At 40.5% G+C, this 16,287-nt stretch overlaps 1 protein-coding gene across 2 annotated transcripts in view; it reads left to right on the forward strand.

Moving 5' to 3' along the window:
* ATP8A2 (ATPase phospholipid transporting 8A2) overlaps nt 1-16,287 on the forward strand; it is a 312,539-nt gene that overhangs the window by 15,722 nt on the left and 280,530 nt on the right. Inside the window, exon 2 of one of the 2 annotated variants that reach the window (XM_030275123.4) lies at nt 11,623-11,776. The exons of the other annotated variant lie outside the window; for it this stretch is intronic. Within the exon in view, the coding sequence (XP_030130983.4) occupies nt 11,707-11,776 (70 nt within the window). The 5' untranslated portion in view covers nt 11,623-11,706. The remainder of the gene's footprint in view (nt 1-11,622; nt 11,777-16,287) is intronic. 2 annotated transcript variants of the gene reach the window in all.

Here is a 16,287-nt window from a genome sequence, read left to right on the forward strand (position 1 = left end):
GGTGTTCTGCTAAGATCCTCTAGGGTAAAGACTTCTGGGTTTGGAGATGTTATGTTGCTGTTTTGGACAGCTTTGGATTTTAAAAATTAGACTTTTGGGGAATTTATTAAGGGTGAGTTGGGAGCTGCCCTCAAGGGTGCTGAATGAGCCCTACTGTTACAAAGCTAGGGACGCTCTCTCACGATGCCTTACCTCAGATCAGCATTCAGGATATCTAAGCTGTCAGCAGCACTAGTGAGGAAATGGTGCTCCCTGAGACATGGCTGGCTTGCTGCTAGCTGAGCCCTTCCCAGTGGAAGAAGCTGTCGGTGGCGAGATGAAGGCATGGTGTTGGATTTGTTGGGCTTTTGCAGTAGAATCTGTCACAAACTGTAGAGGGGTCAGCTTTTGGTAGGTTGGTAGTAGAGCTGCAGTCTGCCATGTTCTTAAGTGTTAAATATGCCCTGATACTGTTATCAACCCATACCTGATCAAGGCAAAATATTCATCCTTGTGCCTGCATAATAGAGAAGATGCTTTGTAGAAACAGGGCTTTCCTAATGTGTGTTTTCTTTCTACTGAGTTATTCCACAATACCTGTACGCATGTGCAGACAAACCTGACTTCCTGAATAAATTGTTTTCCAAGTGCTCTTACATTTTAATAAAGCAGTGGGATCGTCTTTGTAATCTGATTGCTTTTGGCTGAAGGAAGTTTAGCAGCTCTACTCATCACTCACTCCATTAAGGGTAGGAGCAGCTCTATCCATACATGTCACAGCTGTTGCAAGGTGCTGTCTAGCAAGAAAATGGCTTGTCTAAGCTGCCTCTGACAAATTCAGTTAATTATCTGCACCCTTGTTCATTAAGCAAATATGAACAGTGAATACTGCAATATTAGCATTGCTAGTGGTGCATTTTGCATGCTGCCTTTCCTCTTCCTCCCCTGCTGCCTTGTGGTCAGCAGTGAAGTTCTGAGGGTACCTGCTAATGGCCTGTGTGTTTAGAGCAGAGCTCTTTCTGTGTAAATAATTCATAGGGCTTACAGGTTTCAGGCAAGTTTAGTTAGAGTGGGTAAACTGTAACTAGAATGAAGTTGAGCAATGACAGAAGATGCATGGTATTTTCATCTGATGCAAATCTGGATTTTGGTGTTCTAAATCTGTTTGGATTTTTCTGTTCTAAATCTCCCTGTGGTAGCTGAAGCCAGTTTCCCCCAAGACTTGACCAGACTGCTTATTTGCAGTTGTCAGAACAGAGCTATATCTACCCTCTAGCCTGCTTGCCTGCTGTGGTTCCTTTGAGGTCTTTGTTGGTGGTAGTGGCTTTTTTTTTTTTTTTAACAGAAGATTTTGATATGTGATGAGGATTGCCCATAAGGGAGTTCCTATGGATCCAGTAGTCATTGGAACATCTTTATGAGAGGAGTGTTGTGGCTGCATTAAACACTGAGAACCTGTAGGGAGGGGAAAGGCTGTTTTGGTCTCTCTAAGTTACAAGCACAGAGATTCAGTGTGTTACCTCTGAATTTTTAATGTCTGTTAGACTTTGGCCAGTCACCAGAAGTTAGGCTGTAGGGCTTTGTTAGGCAAGAATTGGTAAGTGAGGCAGTTTGCTTTTGGATTAGTGCATTTGTGGCCTTGCATTTTAACAGGCATTTTTATACTGTACTGCCACTGAGAATGAAGAATGCATTTCTATGCTTCATTTTGTTGCTCCAAGAAGATATTGTTAAGTGTTTTTATCTTTCCCATTACAGATATTTAGCATTCTTGCCCCGAAAAGGGGAAAAAAAAAAAAGGTAAACTAATTCTATAGCATTTTTAATGCTGGCTTAATGTAAGTGCAAATAAATGCAAGAAGCTGTAGTGGCTTCAGGCTACTTAGAGCAAACTAGAGCTACCTTACCATAGTGAATATTTGGTTTTTGTTGGTGTTTACTTGAGAGGATATTAAGAGTAAAAGGATGAAAGAAAAATACCTGCTCTCTTTATTGATAGAATTACACCATTTGCAAGTACTTTGCCTTCTTTATCGACATCAATATTTTGGCTTTCTAAAGTAGAAGGCCTACTTAATGTGGAAGCAACTGCATTGATAAGAGTGAGACAAGCCCTGTTAACTGGATTGCAAGGACTGTGTATTAATAGGCAAGCTGCTTTAGTTTGGTGGCCCAAGTTAGTAGAGCAAAAGCTAGGTGCCAGGGCATTAGTTCACAGAACTGAAAATAGTTCACTATGATTATTCAGTATTGTCTTTAAGTAATACATGTATAATAGATGTATAATTGTTCTTATTTATTGAAAGGCTGGGTTTCTGTGCATTCTGTGAAGAGGTGATCCAGTAGGGATGAAGGTGAGTTTATCTTGCTAGGGAAATTTACTATCTCATTTGCTCCTGATGCAAGCTTTTTTTCCTTTTTTTTTTAAAGAACAGTCTTCTGTTAGTCCTTAATGTCTTCATGGCAGTAAGAGATGACTTTAGCTGACAGTGCTGCATTCCTACTATACATGGCAGGGGTGGTCTGTCAGTCCAAGTACAAAAGTGACTTTGGAGGTGCAATTAGCTCCTCAGCTCCTCTGTTTTGTTATAGACTGTGCTGGCAACATTGCAGGTATGGGCATGGTTACAGTGGGAATAGAGGTGATCTGGCATCTCCTACATTTCAGTACTGGAAGACTGCTCTGGAGTATTTTGAGACCAGAGGCTTATCCTGTGGTATCTGTTAATGTGTGCCTCTGAGTTTTTCTAGCCGCTAGAACAGGAATATGAGTGATTGTTATCCTATTTTGTATTCTGTAAGGATAAAGTTGATGATTTGTGCTTTGATTTTGACTGTGATTGCTTGATGAATAATTGTTTTTGGAAACAAAAGCACTTTGTACATGTGACATGCACTTGCTGTAGGTAGCACTAAGATAATCTAGAAAGAAAGGTAGCTTTATGAAATGCTTGTTCTGTCTTCCTTTGCGTGCCAGGTATCTTTAAAAATGCATTTGTTTTATAAAGAGAATAGCTTCACTTAAGTATGTATAGATGGGACAATGTTTAGAGCTGAACCATAAGAAGCCTCCAAGGAGGCATAATTATGGAGTGAGTGGTAGGCAAGCAGCTCTGTTGGTGGTAGGTGTACATCAATCTTATTTTCAGAGTGTGCTTAATTTTGTGGTGCACTTCTGTTTATCTGTGAACAGTAGTGCAAAATCAGACTTCAAGATGCTTTTCTTTCAGCAAGTGGTGGTGCCTTCAGGCCACCATACTCTCTCTGTTATGGGACTTGGTATGCTTCTTTGCCATGAGCAAATTATTGATTTTAATATATATTTAAATAGAGTATATATGTGAAAAGCTGAGCCCTTTGTAGACCTTATGGCAGTATAGGCTTTGGTGTGCCATCATGAAGCCAACATTTTTCTCCATTAAAATTACATAAACATGGATTGGCTGATTTATCATTAATCTCACCAGGAATGAAGGGACATTAATCTTACTCAAACAACATAATAGCATAACAGAGTAAGAAACTGAAAACTGATTTTTCTTGTTTGTACTCCATGCATTTGCATAGAGGTTCTTACTATTTCCTGATTTAAAGCATCCAATCAACAGCTTGGCGATGATCTGGTAAAAGTAAATTTAAAACTGAAAATTCTCGTACTAAATTATTTGCAGTTACACTCTTGAATACTAAGTTATTTGAGGTCTCCATGGATCTGAGCTGCTCTGAGAATTAATTCTCTTCCCAGTCTGTGGTAGGGAACATGAATCTTTGATTGTACAAGCTAGGGAATTACATTTAAAAGAGAACCTACAGCTACTCTTTCATTATTAACAAATGCCTGTTAGAAGAATGATCTTTCTGACCTCTGGCCTCAGTTCTATGCACATCTGTCAATGTTTGCCATATGAAAGAATAAAACTGGTGCTCAATGCAAGTGTTACTTCAGGACTCTTTTGAAAAGGTGCTTAATAAAAATCTTGAAGGGATAAATCCTGGAGGTGGGCAAAAAGCAGGTTTTTGAACTTGACCAACATCCAGCAAAGGACAAGGGAACATTAATTGGTTATACCCAAACTTGTGGCTGGAAAATACTCTCAAATACAAGTGGCAGTAGCAGTTATTACCCTGCATAGTAGCAAGTTATTACCTTCATTTGAAAAGTTGGCTTCCTGACTGGGTAACCTGAGTTTGAGCTAGTGGGGTTTGATACAACAGTATCATTATCTTAAGTCACTTGAATCCAGTGACAAACTGATGCTAAAAGAGCTGTTTTTCCAATGTTTCAGCCACTGTGTCTCTAACCAGCAGCCTCAGGCAGAAAGGATTAAATTTGTAATTAGATGGTGCCCCTACCAATTTGATCTGTTTTGAATCAGCCTGCTAAAGATTTTTAACCTTTTAGAATGCAATAGAAGTTAAGCTAATAGTGGGTGGGATGGTGAAGTGTAATGAATTGAAAACTTGTCAGTTCATTCCAACAAAAATCACATGAATTTTGGTGATACCAAATCTATTTTGAAATTATTGGAATGTGGGCTTTCTAATGTAATATTTAAACAAAATGTCATATTTCTGTTGTAAGATGCTGAGAATCTGAATTGTTATGTAACAAATACAATTTATGTCTAAATATAATAATAGAGAATTACATTCCAGGCTTGAGAAATCATTAGCTGCTACAAGACTTGAGTAATTGCTAATTAGTGTGGTTTGTGGCCAGTATTGATAAAGCCACCAGAGTAGGAACAAATGCACTTAAGCCAGCTGTGGTATTTGGTTTCTTGCTTGTAATCCTTCTCATTAGCTTGCCAGGAATCTGGCCAGTGTATTGACTCTCTTTCGACGCTGAAGTACACAGAATGAAGCGATATTTGCTTTATTACAAGTTATTAATTGGGTGAAACTTGTTTTTTAATAGCTTGCAACATTCTGAGCTGCACTTGTGGCTGTGGGCACTTTGCTGCTTTCCAGTGCTAGATAGATGCTCCAATAGTCAGTTTGTGTGGAATGAAGATGCAACAGGAGCTCAGCATATTGCGATCATGTATTTGAGGCTGTAGGCAGAGGAGAGCCTTGAAGTCTGAACTGTAATACTGTTAAGCAGTTTAAACTTCTCTACAGAATAGTCTTTGAGCACAGATCACTTACTTCCTGCAGAAGGAGAAGCTGCTTGTCATGGTTTGACACTGGCACAATGCCAGTGCCCTTCCATGAAAATGCAATCTCTCAGCTGAATGCTGTGAAATGCGATCGAGAACAGAGCAAAGCAGGCCCAAGCCTAATAACAAGAAAAAACTTTAAGCTACTACCACTATGCTACTATAAAAGGAAAAAAAAAAAAAGAAAGAAACACACACAATTCAAAATGAAAACCTTCCAAAGCATTCCTCCTCCCACCACCCAACTCCAACAAACCACAGTGAGACACAATCTGGACCCCAATCAGATTTCCACCCTCCAGACAATCAACACCCAGTCCATCTGCAGGGAGAGAGGAGTCTCTCCTGTGCGACAGACCCCCCAAGAAACACAGCTGCATCATCCTGTGCTTCCATGTCACCACATGGCACCGCCCGGAGAAAAAAAAGTTTGCCAATGGTGACCCTCTCCTTTCTATGCACAGTGCTCTCACCACCAATGCATGGATGGACAGACTGCTTTTTAGGTTTTTCCTTTCAAGGATGCCCTGCCAAGAGGGGAAAAAACAACAGTTCAGTTTTTCATTTTTGGGACCAACAGTCCCCCCCATTTTTCCCTGGGGCCGAGGATCCAAGAACAGAGATCTTCTTCTCTTCTTCCTCTGCGAAGACAGGGGGCACCACCACAAACCTCCTTAACTTTTCTCTGTTCGCTCCACTTCTGTCTTTTCCCAGCTGAAGCATGGTCTCTTTGGCTCACCGGCATCCTCCTAAAATACAGTCTCTCTTGGAGGAGAAGATCAGTTCAGTCTGTGGCTACCAAGAAAAAGTCCAGCCAAAAGCCACTCCATCATCTCCTCCCACCTAGAATTTATCCTTCCAACATCCCAGGTCCCAGGCTGTCTCTCTTCCTCTCTTTTCAAACCAAGGAGGAGAAAAATTTCACAAAGCTTTCATTTCTCAGGAAGAGTTAAAAGTCCCGACTCCCAGAGATGGCTTGCTGCCCAGGCTCCAGCTCCCACAGCCCAGCTGGGCACCTTGCGGTCCCCCTCGCTCTTCTCCTTCCCCGCGGTGAACTGCTGGCAAAACCACCGCCGTCTCTTTTTCTCTCTTGGGAGAGAGAGAAACTCTGGGGGGGAATGGAGATATCCCAGATTTTCTCCACCCTTCCATCTGCAGGGGGCCAGCCCAGTTCCAGTCCCTCCACCCTTGGGCCTACCTCCGAAGGCCATATGGCTTCTCCCCTCCCCCACCCAGCTCGTGGCCAGGCAGGGGAGAGTCCTGCACTGACCGCTGACCGGAACCCAAGAGAGCAAGTTTTCCTGGGAATTCTGCTTTTAACCCTTCTGTGTTCTCAGAGGCGTGTCCACCTTCAATTGGTCAATGTCCAAATTGACCTCTTCCTTCCGGAAAAATTCTTTTTCTGTGTCAAACCACGACACTGCTTTTGCTAGGACTCCCAACAGTTAATGTAATGTTGAACTGCGTCAAAAATATATTTCTGGCCTCAAGAAGTATTTGCATTTCACCAGTAAAGATCAAACCATAAAGCAGTAGAAAACTTTTTTATAAAGTTGACATCTTGATGCTCAGCCTGTGTCTTCAGATGTATCTCTGAAGCCATCATCTCTAGGGTATGTTCAGCTTCTAGTCCTTAACTTTGCTAGCTTGATTAGTTGATAAGAAAAAAACTGTGGTTCCCCCCCTCGCACAGCCCCCCGAATAATCAGGCTAGCTCAGAGATCAGAGGCTGTGAGGGGAGGAATAACAGGAGATGGCAAAGATTTCCAAAAGAGGCTCTTACCCTGAGACAAGTTGGTTCAGCTCTCTTTATTCTGTGATGTCCTTGGGGGAGAGCGGGGCAAAAGAGGACAAACGGGAAATGCCAGGGGTCTATATAGACTTTGGACAGGGTGGGCTTCCCTGGCTCTCCGCCAACACCGTTGGGGCAGAAAGGAGGGTCCAGGGTTATCTTGATCAGAGTCACAGGGTCCCGGGGAAGGGGAAACAGAATGCCCATGAGCTCACTGTAACAAGAAACTTCAACTTAATCATAGCAAAACTGTATTATATTGAAAGTAGACTGCTAAAGGGAATTGTTGGTGATTGGACAATATGCTCTGAAAGAGGTTGCATAAAATTAACATGAACAATTCTGTTCAGCTCTGATCTGTGCTCTTTCTAGGTATGTAGCGACCTTTCAGAACTTGAGAGATTAAGACCTAAACTTCATCTTTAAACTGAAGAACTTCCACAGCAAACCACTCAAAATCATTTATCCACTTCATTCCTTAGCAGTGTGCATACTGGGGAAGGCCAGGACTAAGTGCTAGGGCGGGGTATTGTCTAGATGAGCTCCTATTCCGGGGTTTCCAAAAAACAGCCTCAGTTTTGCTCATAAGTGTTGTGACAAGCACTATTTCATGCCACTATTTCACTGCTGGGCTGGCATGTTTAGGTACCTTCCTAATATTCAATACTAATATTCAATGTCCTCTAGTAGCCTTCACAATTAACTTAAATTGAGTAAGTAAGAAAAAATTGCTTTAAAGTTTTTTTTAAAAAGCAAAACAAAAAAAAAACCCCAACCAAACAAGAAACCAGTGTTAACTGGCTATATACATATTTGCAGTTGGACTGAAGTTTTATTTTGTGTTTCTTTAACAAATATTTTCTCCTTTAGAGACTTGGAACTTTAGGAGGAAAGTAGATCTAGATTTGAAAATCTAGAATTTATGGAAGACTGATAGAAATTCTATATTTGATTTCAAATTATTTTATAACAAGGACAACTTCAAACTTTGAAAATAGTTGTTTAATACTGCTCAAAAGTACTAAAGGAAGGATGTAGTTGGATTTGTGAGGTACAAAGGCCAGGAAAGGGTTAAAACTTACATAAATTTTTGAGGCTAGGTTTCTGGGAACCCATAATGTTCAGGAATTAAGTGCTCGTGGTGAAATCTGAAGGCTCATTCAGTAATAAAATGCATAATGCTGTCTGTGGGATGAAGCGTAGCTCAGTGTTGTGAATGGTAGGTCTTGGTACCTGTCTGTGATGCACTTGAATCTTGAAGAAAGGAATGCTGGAAAGAAGTGGGAAGAGCCCAGTTCCTGTTGCATGGCGAAGTTGACCTGTGCTGCCCAAATGCTGTGCAGGTCTGACTCTTACTTTAGCCAGCTGTGCCTAGTGCCTTGGCTACAAAACAGAAAACCTATGGTGGGAATGGGTGTGTTGAGACTGGCTGAATGCTTGTGAATTAGGTGGTGAGAGATTTCATTTTCATGTGCTTATGTTGGTAACTATGTAAAATATTTGCTGTTTGGTGGTGAATCATTCCTTAGTGAATCATTTTAGCTGGGCATTCCTGGCTTATCCCCTAGCATGTAGTTCTGATTGTCAGGATAAACAAGATGACAATCACAAGGTGACTTTAAGAGTAGATACAAGTGTATATGTAATAAGAGGATCTGATATTTAGTCATTCTCTGTGGTTGTTAATAAATTTGTTGAAGTGTGAACCGTTTCCCTGAGTGAGGAATGCATAAAGGAATTATCCATAATTCTGTTCTGTTTGTAAGCTTCTGTTTTTAATCTAGTCCTTTCATATGCACACTAGGTATACTAAACACCTGTCAGGGAAGTGCACACAAAAAAGAAACTTACATTCAAGTCTGTTTTACTAGAATAAGTGTTAGACCCAGAATTACTTGTATTTGGAAAGTTTTCCTTAAACTTTATGCAAACACATCTGTTACATCACAGATGAACTTTGTCTTCAGCATTAAAGCAAAATACAAGTACTTCCAGCTTTGATGATACTTCTGATCAGCATTATGTCAAGTTTCTAGCTCACTTTCAAGCAGTGTGTGGGGAGAGAAGCCTGCATTGTAGAACAATCAAGCTATAATTGCAAGCAATCCTGAACATGTGATGTGTTTACTCTAAAGGGTCAGGGATGAGGAAGTACTTATTTTTTTGAAGGACCAAAACCAAGCTTCAAACTCCAAAACTCTGAACATTATGATGTCTAAAAAAAGCTTTTGTAATATTTTGATGTCTGACTCATTTTTGTCCATGCCTGAAGCTGACAGCACTGAGTCAGTGATACTTAGCATTATGCATGGAAGGGATTTCCAATAATAAAAAGCAATACTGATGCAAGGCAGCACACTTGATTGTAAATATGCCAACAGTACTGGCTTAAAATGCATCCTAATGGTTCTTGAGTATCCTGTAAATGGCTTATGTATGTTCTACTTGCTCTGAGAGAAGCTCAGTGGGATCTACACAAGCCGTTGAAGGATGTAAGGAGATCTAGGAAACTTTGAAATAAGTAGATTCAATGTGTCTGTGATGGCTGGGATGAGGCTGTAGGGTGGAAGTGGGAGCCCAGGACAGGAAGCAGTCAATACCCTGCCTGGCTGATTTTGGGCCTGGTTGTTCTAGTGCTATTGCTATATTCTTCTTTAGATGTGTTGGAGGTGAATCTGTCAGACCTCACCAGCCTGGAAAAGGTGAGATAAGAAGCTTGGGCTCAAGATAGCAGTCCTCTACAATAGGACATATGAATGACCTCATCTAGACTTGGCTGGTATAGTCAGCTGGTGAGCTTCTACCACGTTTTAGTGAGGAAATTAAAGCACAACCATATGCAGAGGACAAACAGATACAACAGTATCTGCTCATGGATGCGTCTGTGTAGGGAATAGATAATGTTCTCAAACATTGTTCTCTGATGTTTTCCTCATGCATTATGCAACATGCTTCCCTAATGAAAGCTGGATAAGAGCACCTAAAATTTTAGAGTTACCTTCCTCTCCTGAGGGAAAAGCACTTACTTGTAGCTAGCAGTGTCTTCCATGGTTTCCTGTCATTATGTTGCTCATAAATATTTGATTATCTCTTGCCAGCCTTTGTTGTGCCAATTGTCAGGTGGTGCAATTGAGAGATGGGCTTGATACACCCCTCATATCTGGAGCCTGGCTCTGCACAGACAGAAACAGAACTAAACCCCACAGCTGATGGTGTCACCCACATTCGCGTGCTGGTAGCTTTAGAAAGACTGAAGTGGCCCAGGTGCTGTTGTTGGCAGTTAACAGCCAGTGCTGGTTCTTCCCATCTCCCCTGCTAATGTGGGCTGGCTTTCTCAGAGCGCACAGCTGTCTTGGCATAATGGTACTCCCTTGATAAAAATGGAATATGTACCACCCAGTGGGCCTCATGGCCCCAGGGAAATCTGTAGCAGAATTTCTGAGAGAGGACTCGATTTATATTTAGAGTGAAGGTTGAGCTACCCCAGCCTAGGCCTCAGATCCGGGCCTCGGCGAGGCCTTTGAAGCCTATGGGGCAGTAAGAAATTAGTCTGTGGTGCAGTTAGAAATTATGTTAAGGTGTAGGCACAGAGCAATGGGCTTTCCAGGTGTGAATTAGTATAGGTCTGCAGTGTGAAACTTTAACCACCTTAAGACAAAAACAAACAATGTTTGCTTGCCAATGAGAGTGTGCTCACAATTGTAAACTATATTGAAGTGTATATAAACTGCCATCTTATAAACAATAAAGGGAGAACATATGATTAACCATATTGGTTTGGATCCTGTCCAGCTTTCCCGATTTTATATGAAGTCCCTTGCTTCTGAAATCTTCTACAGATCCAGTGCTTTGCTGGGATGGTCACTCCTGATACAGTTCAAAAAGCCAAGTCCTTGCTTCCTCCTGTGGCTGCCTTCTGAGGCTGTGAACAAGCTCTTGATGTTCTTTTCTATTCCCTATTCAGAAAGCAAGCAAATAGCTTGGAGGGGGGCGATGGGAAGAAGGGAGGCAGACTGCCAGAGAGGAAGGACTCTGAAAAGCTGTTCTTAGTGCTTCATAGTTATAGTATATGACCCACAAAAAGGACTAATGGTCATGGTTATCCAAGATGTATCCAGCATAAGTAGATATGACTTTAAAGAGAGGCACATAATAAAGGGCTTGCTATGGGTAAAAAGAAAGTGAAAACTGCTCTTTCTTTTCTTAAGGGAGAGGGGTTTTTATTGCCTGAATTGATAGCTGAAATAACTTCTAACCTTTTCATTTGACAGCCAAAATACTTTGCTATTAACCTTATTCAGAAGCAAAGAAAAGTAAGTTAAAAAATAACCCTTTATACCTGCAGAGGTGAATGGGTCACCTGACCTGTAACAAAGATAGCATCTCTGATAGGAACAGAACATCTTTCTACTTGGATTTTGCTTGAGAAATTGTGCTTTCAAACCTGGTAGAGGTGGGGAGGAGGGGTCAGAGTCCAGGAACTGGACAGGTCATTGTTACAAGTGCTGAAATCCAGGATGATGTTTCTTTTTTTTTTGGGTTTTTTTTTTTATTTTGGTTGAAATTATTAGAATGTTTCAGTGAAAGCACAGCTGTCTCTTTGTGCATGGGTATACACAGGCACCTAGTGCACACTTGCCTTCTGTGAATCCAGTGTGGAGCAGTTTGAAAGTGCAAACATATATTTCACAGATTACCATGGGGATCACTTTAATCAGCTTTGAGACCTGCTAATGCTGTAGAGATCTTTGAAGGACTGCTGCTGTTTTCATCTCCATGCAGCCAGTGCAAGAAGGAATGAACATCATGTCTCTGTGCCGCCGCTGGAAGAGATGCTTCTCTCTAGGTAACTGTACAATGGGCAGCTGCTTTTGTTGTGCATTACACTGAACTGGGGGTGGGCAGAATTAAGAACAATAGCTTTGAGGGTTCTTTAGAGCAAAAGGTCACTAGGTGTGCAGTAAATCTTTCTAATCTACTGTTGGCTAGAAGCCAGCATTATAGGCCTCTGGGCTTTTAGTAGAAGAAAACAGCTTTAAATCATGAGCATATAATGGAAACCCATTTATTTTTCTTGTTTAAATTGTTCTCTTAGAAATCAAGATCAGTTGTGCTTGCAGCTGATATGCTTAAAGCTGTTAATAAATTGTTATAGAACAGATGCAATGTTGTAGAACAGAAAGGAAAAAAGCACTTGGGTGTCAGAATGTTAACAGAGTTACGATGTGCCAAAGATATTTTTAGCTTCAACCAATATTAATACAGGGACATAACAAGCCTCAAAGGTGTGAGGCAAGAAGGCTGTAGCTGCTTTCTTCTCAGGATTAGCTTTGGCTGTCAGTTGTGCTAAGCAGATTTCTGATGTCTGTTTTTTAAATATTCCACTAATCACACAACAGATATACTGTACTTGATAGTTGTGTACATGGCCCACAAATGGGATTACTAGTTATGGTTATCCAAGGTGTACCTGACAAATGTGCTAGAATTAAAGGATCCTCCTTGAGCAGTGGGATTATTCATCAGAGGGATTCTTATTTTTGTTTGAAGTATAAGAATCCAATGTAGCTGTAGTTTCTGCCATCTCCTGTTCACTTTCTAGTAACTGTTTTAACAGTCACATCTCTGATCCAGTCTCATTATTTGCAGTTCCTGTAAGTAAGATGGGAGTAGAATTAGTGTTATGCATTTTCAAATGCAATAGTTTGTATTTTAAGTTTTTTCCTTTGTATTGAAAGATCTTTTTTCCTTAGCAGAAAATTCAAAAGAAACTTATTTTTTTTTATCTCAGAAGCTGAAAGGTCACACAGAATGAGCACAATGTGTTCACATGTTTGCCCAATGAACTTGCAGTTGCACTGTTGCCTTGTGTGTCAAAATGCTTATGTTAAATGTGTAGCTCTAAATCCAGTGTCTTCCACACTGTCTTCAGGACCCTTCAAGTCCTGAAGACTTGTTCATTGCTTTCTAATATGTGCACATGTGTTTCAAACTCAACTGACAGTTGGTAGGCCATGCTATCCAGGAGTTAAAAATAATAGTAATTTCTGAAAAGAGCAGTGCAGTGGTGACATGTGGGATTACCAATAGCAGAAACCTTGTTCCCTAGAGTGTCAAAAACAGGTACCCCAGTGCCTGGTATATCGAGTTCTCACTGAACCAATGCCTCTGCCTCCTTCAAAGCTGCCTTAACTGGTCTTTGTTCTGGGACTTGTTCATGTGCTGTTGGTTGGAAAAAATTGATGACTTTTTTTTTATGCCTTCATATCTTTATAGTATCTGTGAAGTTGTTGGAAACCTGGAACATATGGAATTCAATTTTCAGACTAGAATCTGAGTCTGAGAAGTGCAAATTGTCTGAACAGCTTTGAAAAAACCTATTTCACAGGAAGTGTTTGGATTTGAACTTGAGGGATTTTAGTGACAGCTTGGGAGTCTCCTTGAGCTTACTGGAACTGCAGTGTTTGTCTATTTAAAATTCTGATGTTGAACAGTTTAAACTCTGCTGTAGCTGAGTATTCAACTCTGTGTCAGGCTATTAGATCTAATTTATATGCTGCCTGAAATTTATTTTTTTCAGGCATCAGATATGCCACTGGTTCTTATAAATCAAGCCCATGTTGTATATAACAAAAACCTCTTCTTGAAGTCCAAGTTCTGGTGACAAACTGCTTGTAAATACACAAGTGAGTTTGGATAAGAGTGAAGCTTCTAGAAACACCATTTTTGTTCAATGCAATACGGGAACTCTTAAACTAACAATAAACCACTTGGTTGAACTGATGTCAATTACTAGTCCCCCTAATATTTTTGTAATATTAGTTTGGAAGCTGAGGCAGGAAAAAAAACGAATTAACTTCTCTGACTAGTGATGTGTCTTCATCCTTGGAGTTTAGCTGACAGTTGTGGCTATGAAGCTTGAGGCAGAATAAGAATAGATCGTGTGCAGTGTTATTAGTTCAGCATGATCAGCAGAAACTACTTGGTTTTGACATTTAGTAAGAAGGTACAAAATTGCTTGGGAAATGGAGAAGAGCTATTTTAAACCAATATTCTTCTTGTGGCCTCACCAAGACTGCATATGAGGATTGTTAGAGGGAATAGAAACATTATGCCTTTATTTTGTCACTTCAAGAAGCAAAAAGAAATGCACCAAGGAGACTTTAATTTGGACTATGAGTAACCATAGGCACCTTTGCTTTCCCATACCTGAGTATTCTGCCAGTTGATTTTTTTTTTGCTTTGAATAATGTCTGTTATTCATACAGAAATAAATTAATTTTATTGTGTGGATCTGCTTCTTATCCCTTCCCTCAGTAAGAGTTCTGTTCTGTCTCTAGAAATATGCAGTATTTCTGTGTGAGTGCATCTGGATCCTCTTTGTATACAGTTTCTGCTGAACTCCTGAGGTAGCATAATTCTGCTTGCTGCTGTTTAGTTCTCTGAAGTCTCTAATGTTCTGCTAGGAATTAGTTTTGTTTATTTGTGATAACATTTAGCTGCTTCATTCAAATGAATTTGAGCATATGCAAAAAAAAGTCCAGGTTCCAGCTGATTCTGTGGCATTCAATTCCATTTACAATTGGAGGACGCTCTTCAAAAGCAGCAGTGTTTTGTGCCTTGAATTTCTTAGAACTGAGAACTTCCTAGTTAGTAATTTAAGATTATTCAAAAAGATCTTTTTTTAGTGTTGTCAAATTTAGCTTGAATCTGGGATAAACACAAGAAAAGTGACTAAACTTCACAAGGAACATACTATTCCTGTTCATGCTTAACATGAACAGGGCCAAGCAAATGCAGTTCTGGTTCTTCTAGTTTCTTTAACCTCAGTGGTTGCTTTTGCATCAGCTGAAGCTACAAGAAGTCTTCCATAAATGTGTGCAGTTTAGTGAAGTGAGAGCTACTGATGCTGTGTGTCTGTTAACGCAATCATGTATGAGCCATCTATACTGCTGAGTGTCTGTGCACTTATGAGAACACAGCAGATCTTCTGTCACTACATCCCACAGGCAGATTGGTCCTTCTTGGATTGACCAGTATATCCAAGCTTATCTTCTGGCTTAGCTGAGCTCCCCATTGCATAGCAGCATTCTTTGCAGAGATCCTTGGAGTTCTCTTTGAGATGCTAGAAGTCCACGAGCACTATCCCAGTGGCTAACTTTCCTGTCCAACAATACCTTCTTAGTCTTGCTAATTTTGATAAACAACACATTGTATAGCTGTGAAGAGGAGGGGGGAAGTTACAGACCAGTGTCTGTTTACTTTCCTGTGCAATATCTGTTAGCCTGATTGATGACAACTTCCTCCTTGCATCTTGGAATCCAGAGACTAATGTTCCTTTGGTCTTCTCTGGTGCTTCTGTAGCTTCATTTGTTTTTAATATCCTTTTGGAGCTACTGTCTCTATTCATTTGTTTATTGGTCTGTATCTTGCACAGAAGAAAATTCCTATCTTCAAAACTGATTCATTGCTGTGCATAAAATAGCTGTTCTTTCTTGCCATGCATCTCTAAAACATCTGCTACAAAGATGTGTGTCTTTTTGTGTTCTGACTTGAACACGGGAGTTATCCAAGAGCTTTTAACTCCCACTGTCCTAAGTTTGACTCACAGTAGGACTGTTCCACAGCTATGTCAAGTTGCTTGAGCTGATCACAGGTTTTTTCACAATCAGTTTTGCTCTTGACAGATACAAATTCAGGGTAACTTTAAAGAATAAAATCTTGTTTGAAGAACTCTAATCTGTTTCTTTTGCTCACTTACTATCCTTTCAGGTTTTCTGCATGCAAAAGAAAAAAAAAAAAAAAAAACCACCACCAAAAAAACAAACCCCGAAACAAAACCAAAAAAGCAAAAAAGAACCCCAAACCCTAAGAACCTCTGAAAATCCAAACCAACAATAAAGGCACTTGGAGGTATTTTAACTTGCACTTACAAGTTAAAATGTCAGACCTGAGTTTACTTCCAGCTTTTCTGTTTCGTATTGTCTGTAAGAAAAACTGTACCTTCCCTGGGACTGCACGTAATGCTGTTTGTGCCTTGCTGCACAAGCTGGCAAGTGGAGGGGCTTGAACTGACTGAGTAGTCGCTTGGAAATCTGCAGTACCATTTCAGTAAGTAACTGCACTGATTTGTTGCCCACTTCTGGTGTTGCATGGTAGCAAGCGCTTGAGCCCATTAGTGGACAAGACCTGCTCTAGGGCTCCTAATTGCTGGAATGATGGAGGTGGACAGAGAGCTCATGCTCCAGCCTGGTGATAGTCTGAAGGTTGCTGTGCGTGTGTTCTCATGTACTATGTATGTTGAGGCTAACAACCCTCTTCTGTCACTAAAATTTGTCACAGCCTCCTTGTTATCCT

The sequence above is a fragment of the Taeniopygia guttata genome, chromosome 1, assembly GCF_048771995.1.
Source record: "Taeniopygia guttata chromosome 1, bTaeGut7.mat, whole genome shotgun sequence".
NCBI lineage: Eukaryota > Metazoa > Chordata > Aves > Passeriformes > Estrildidae > Taeniopygia > Taeniopygia guttata.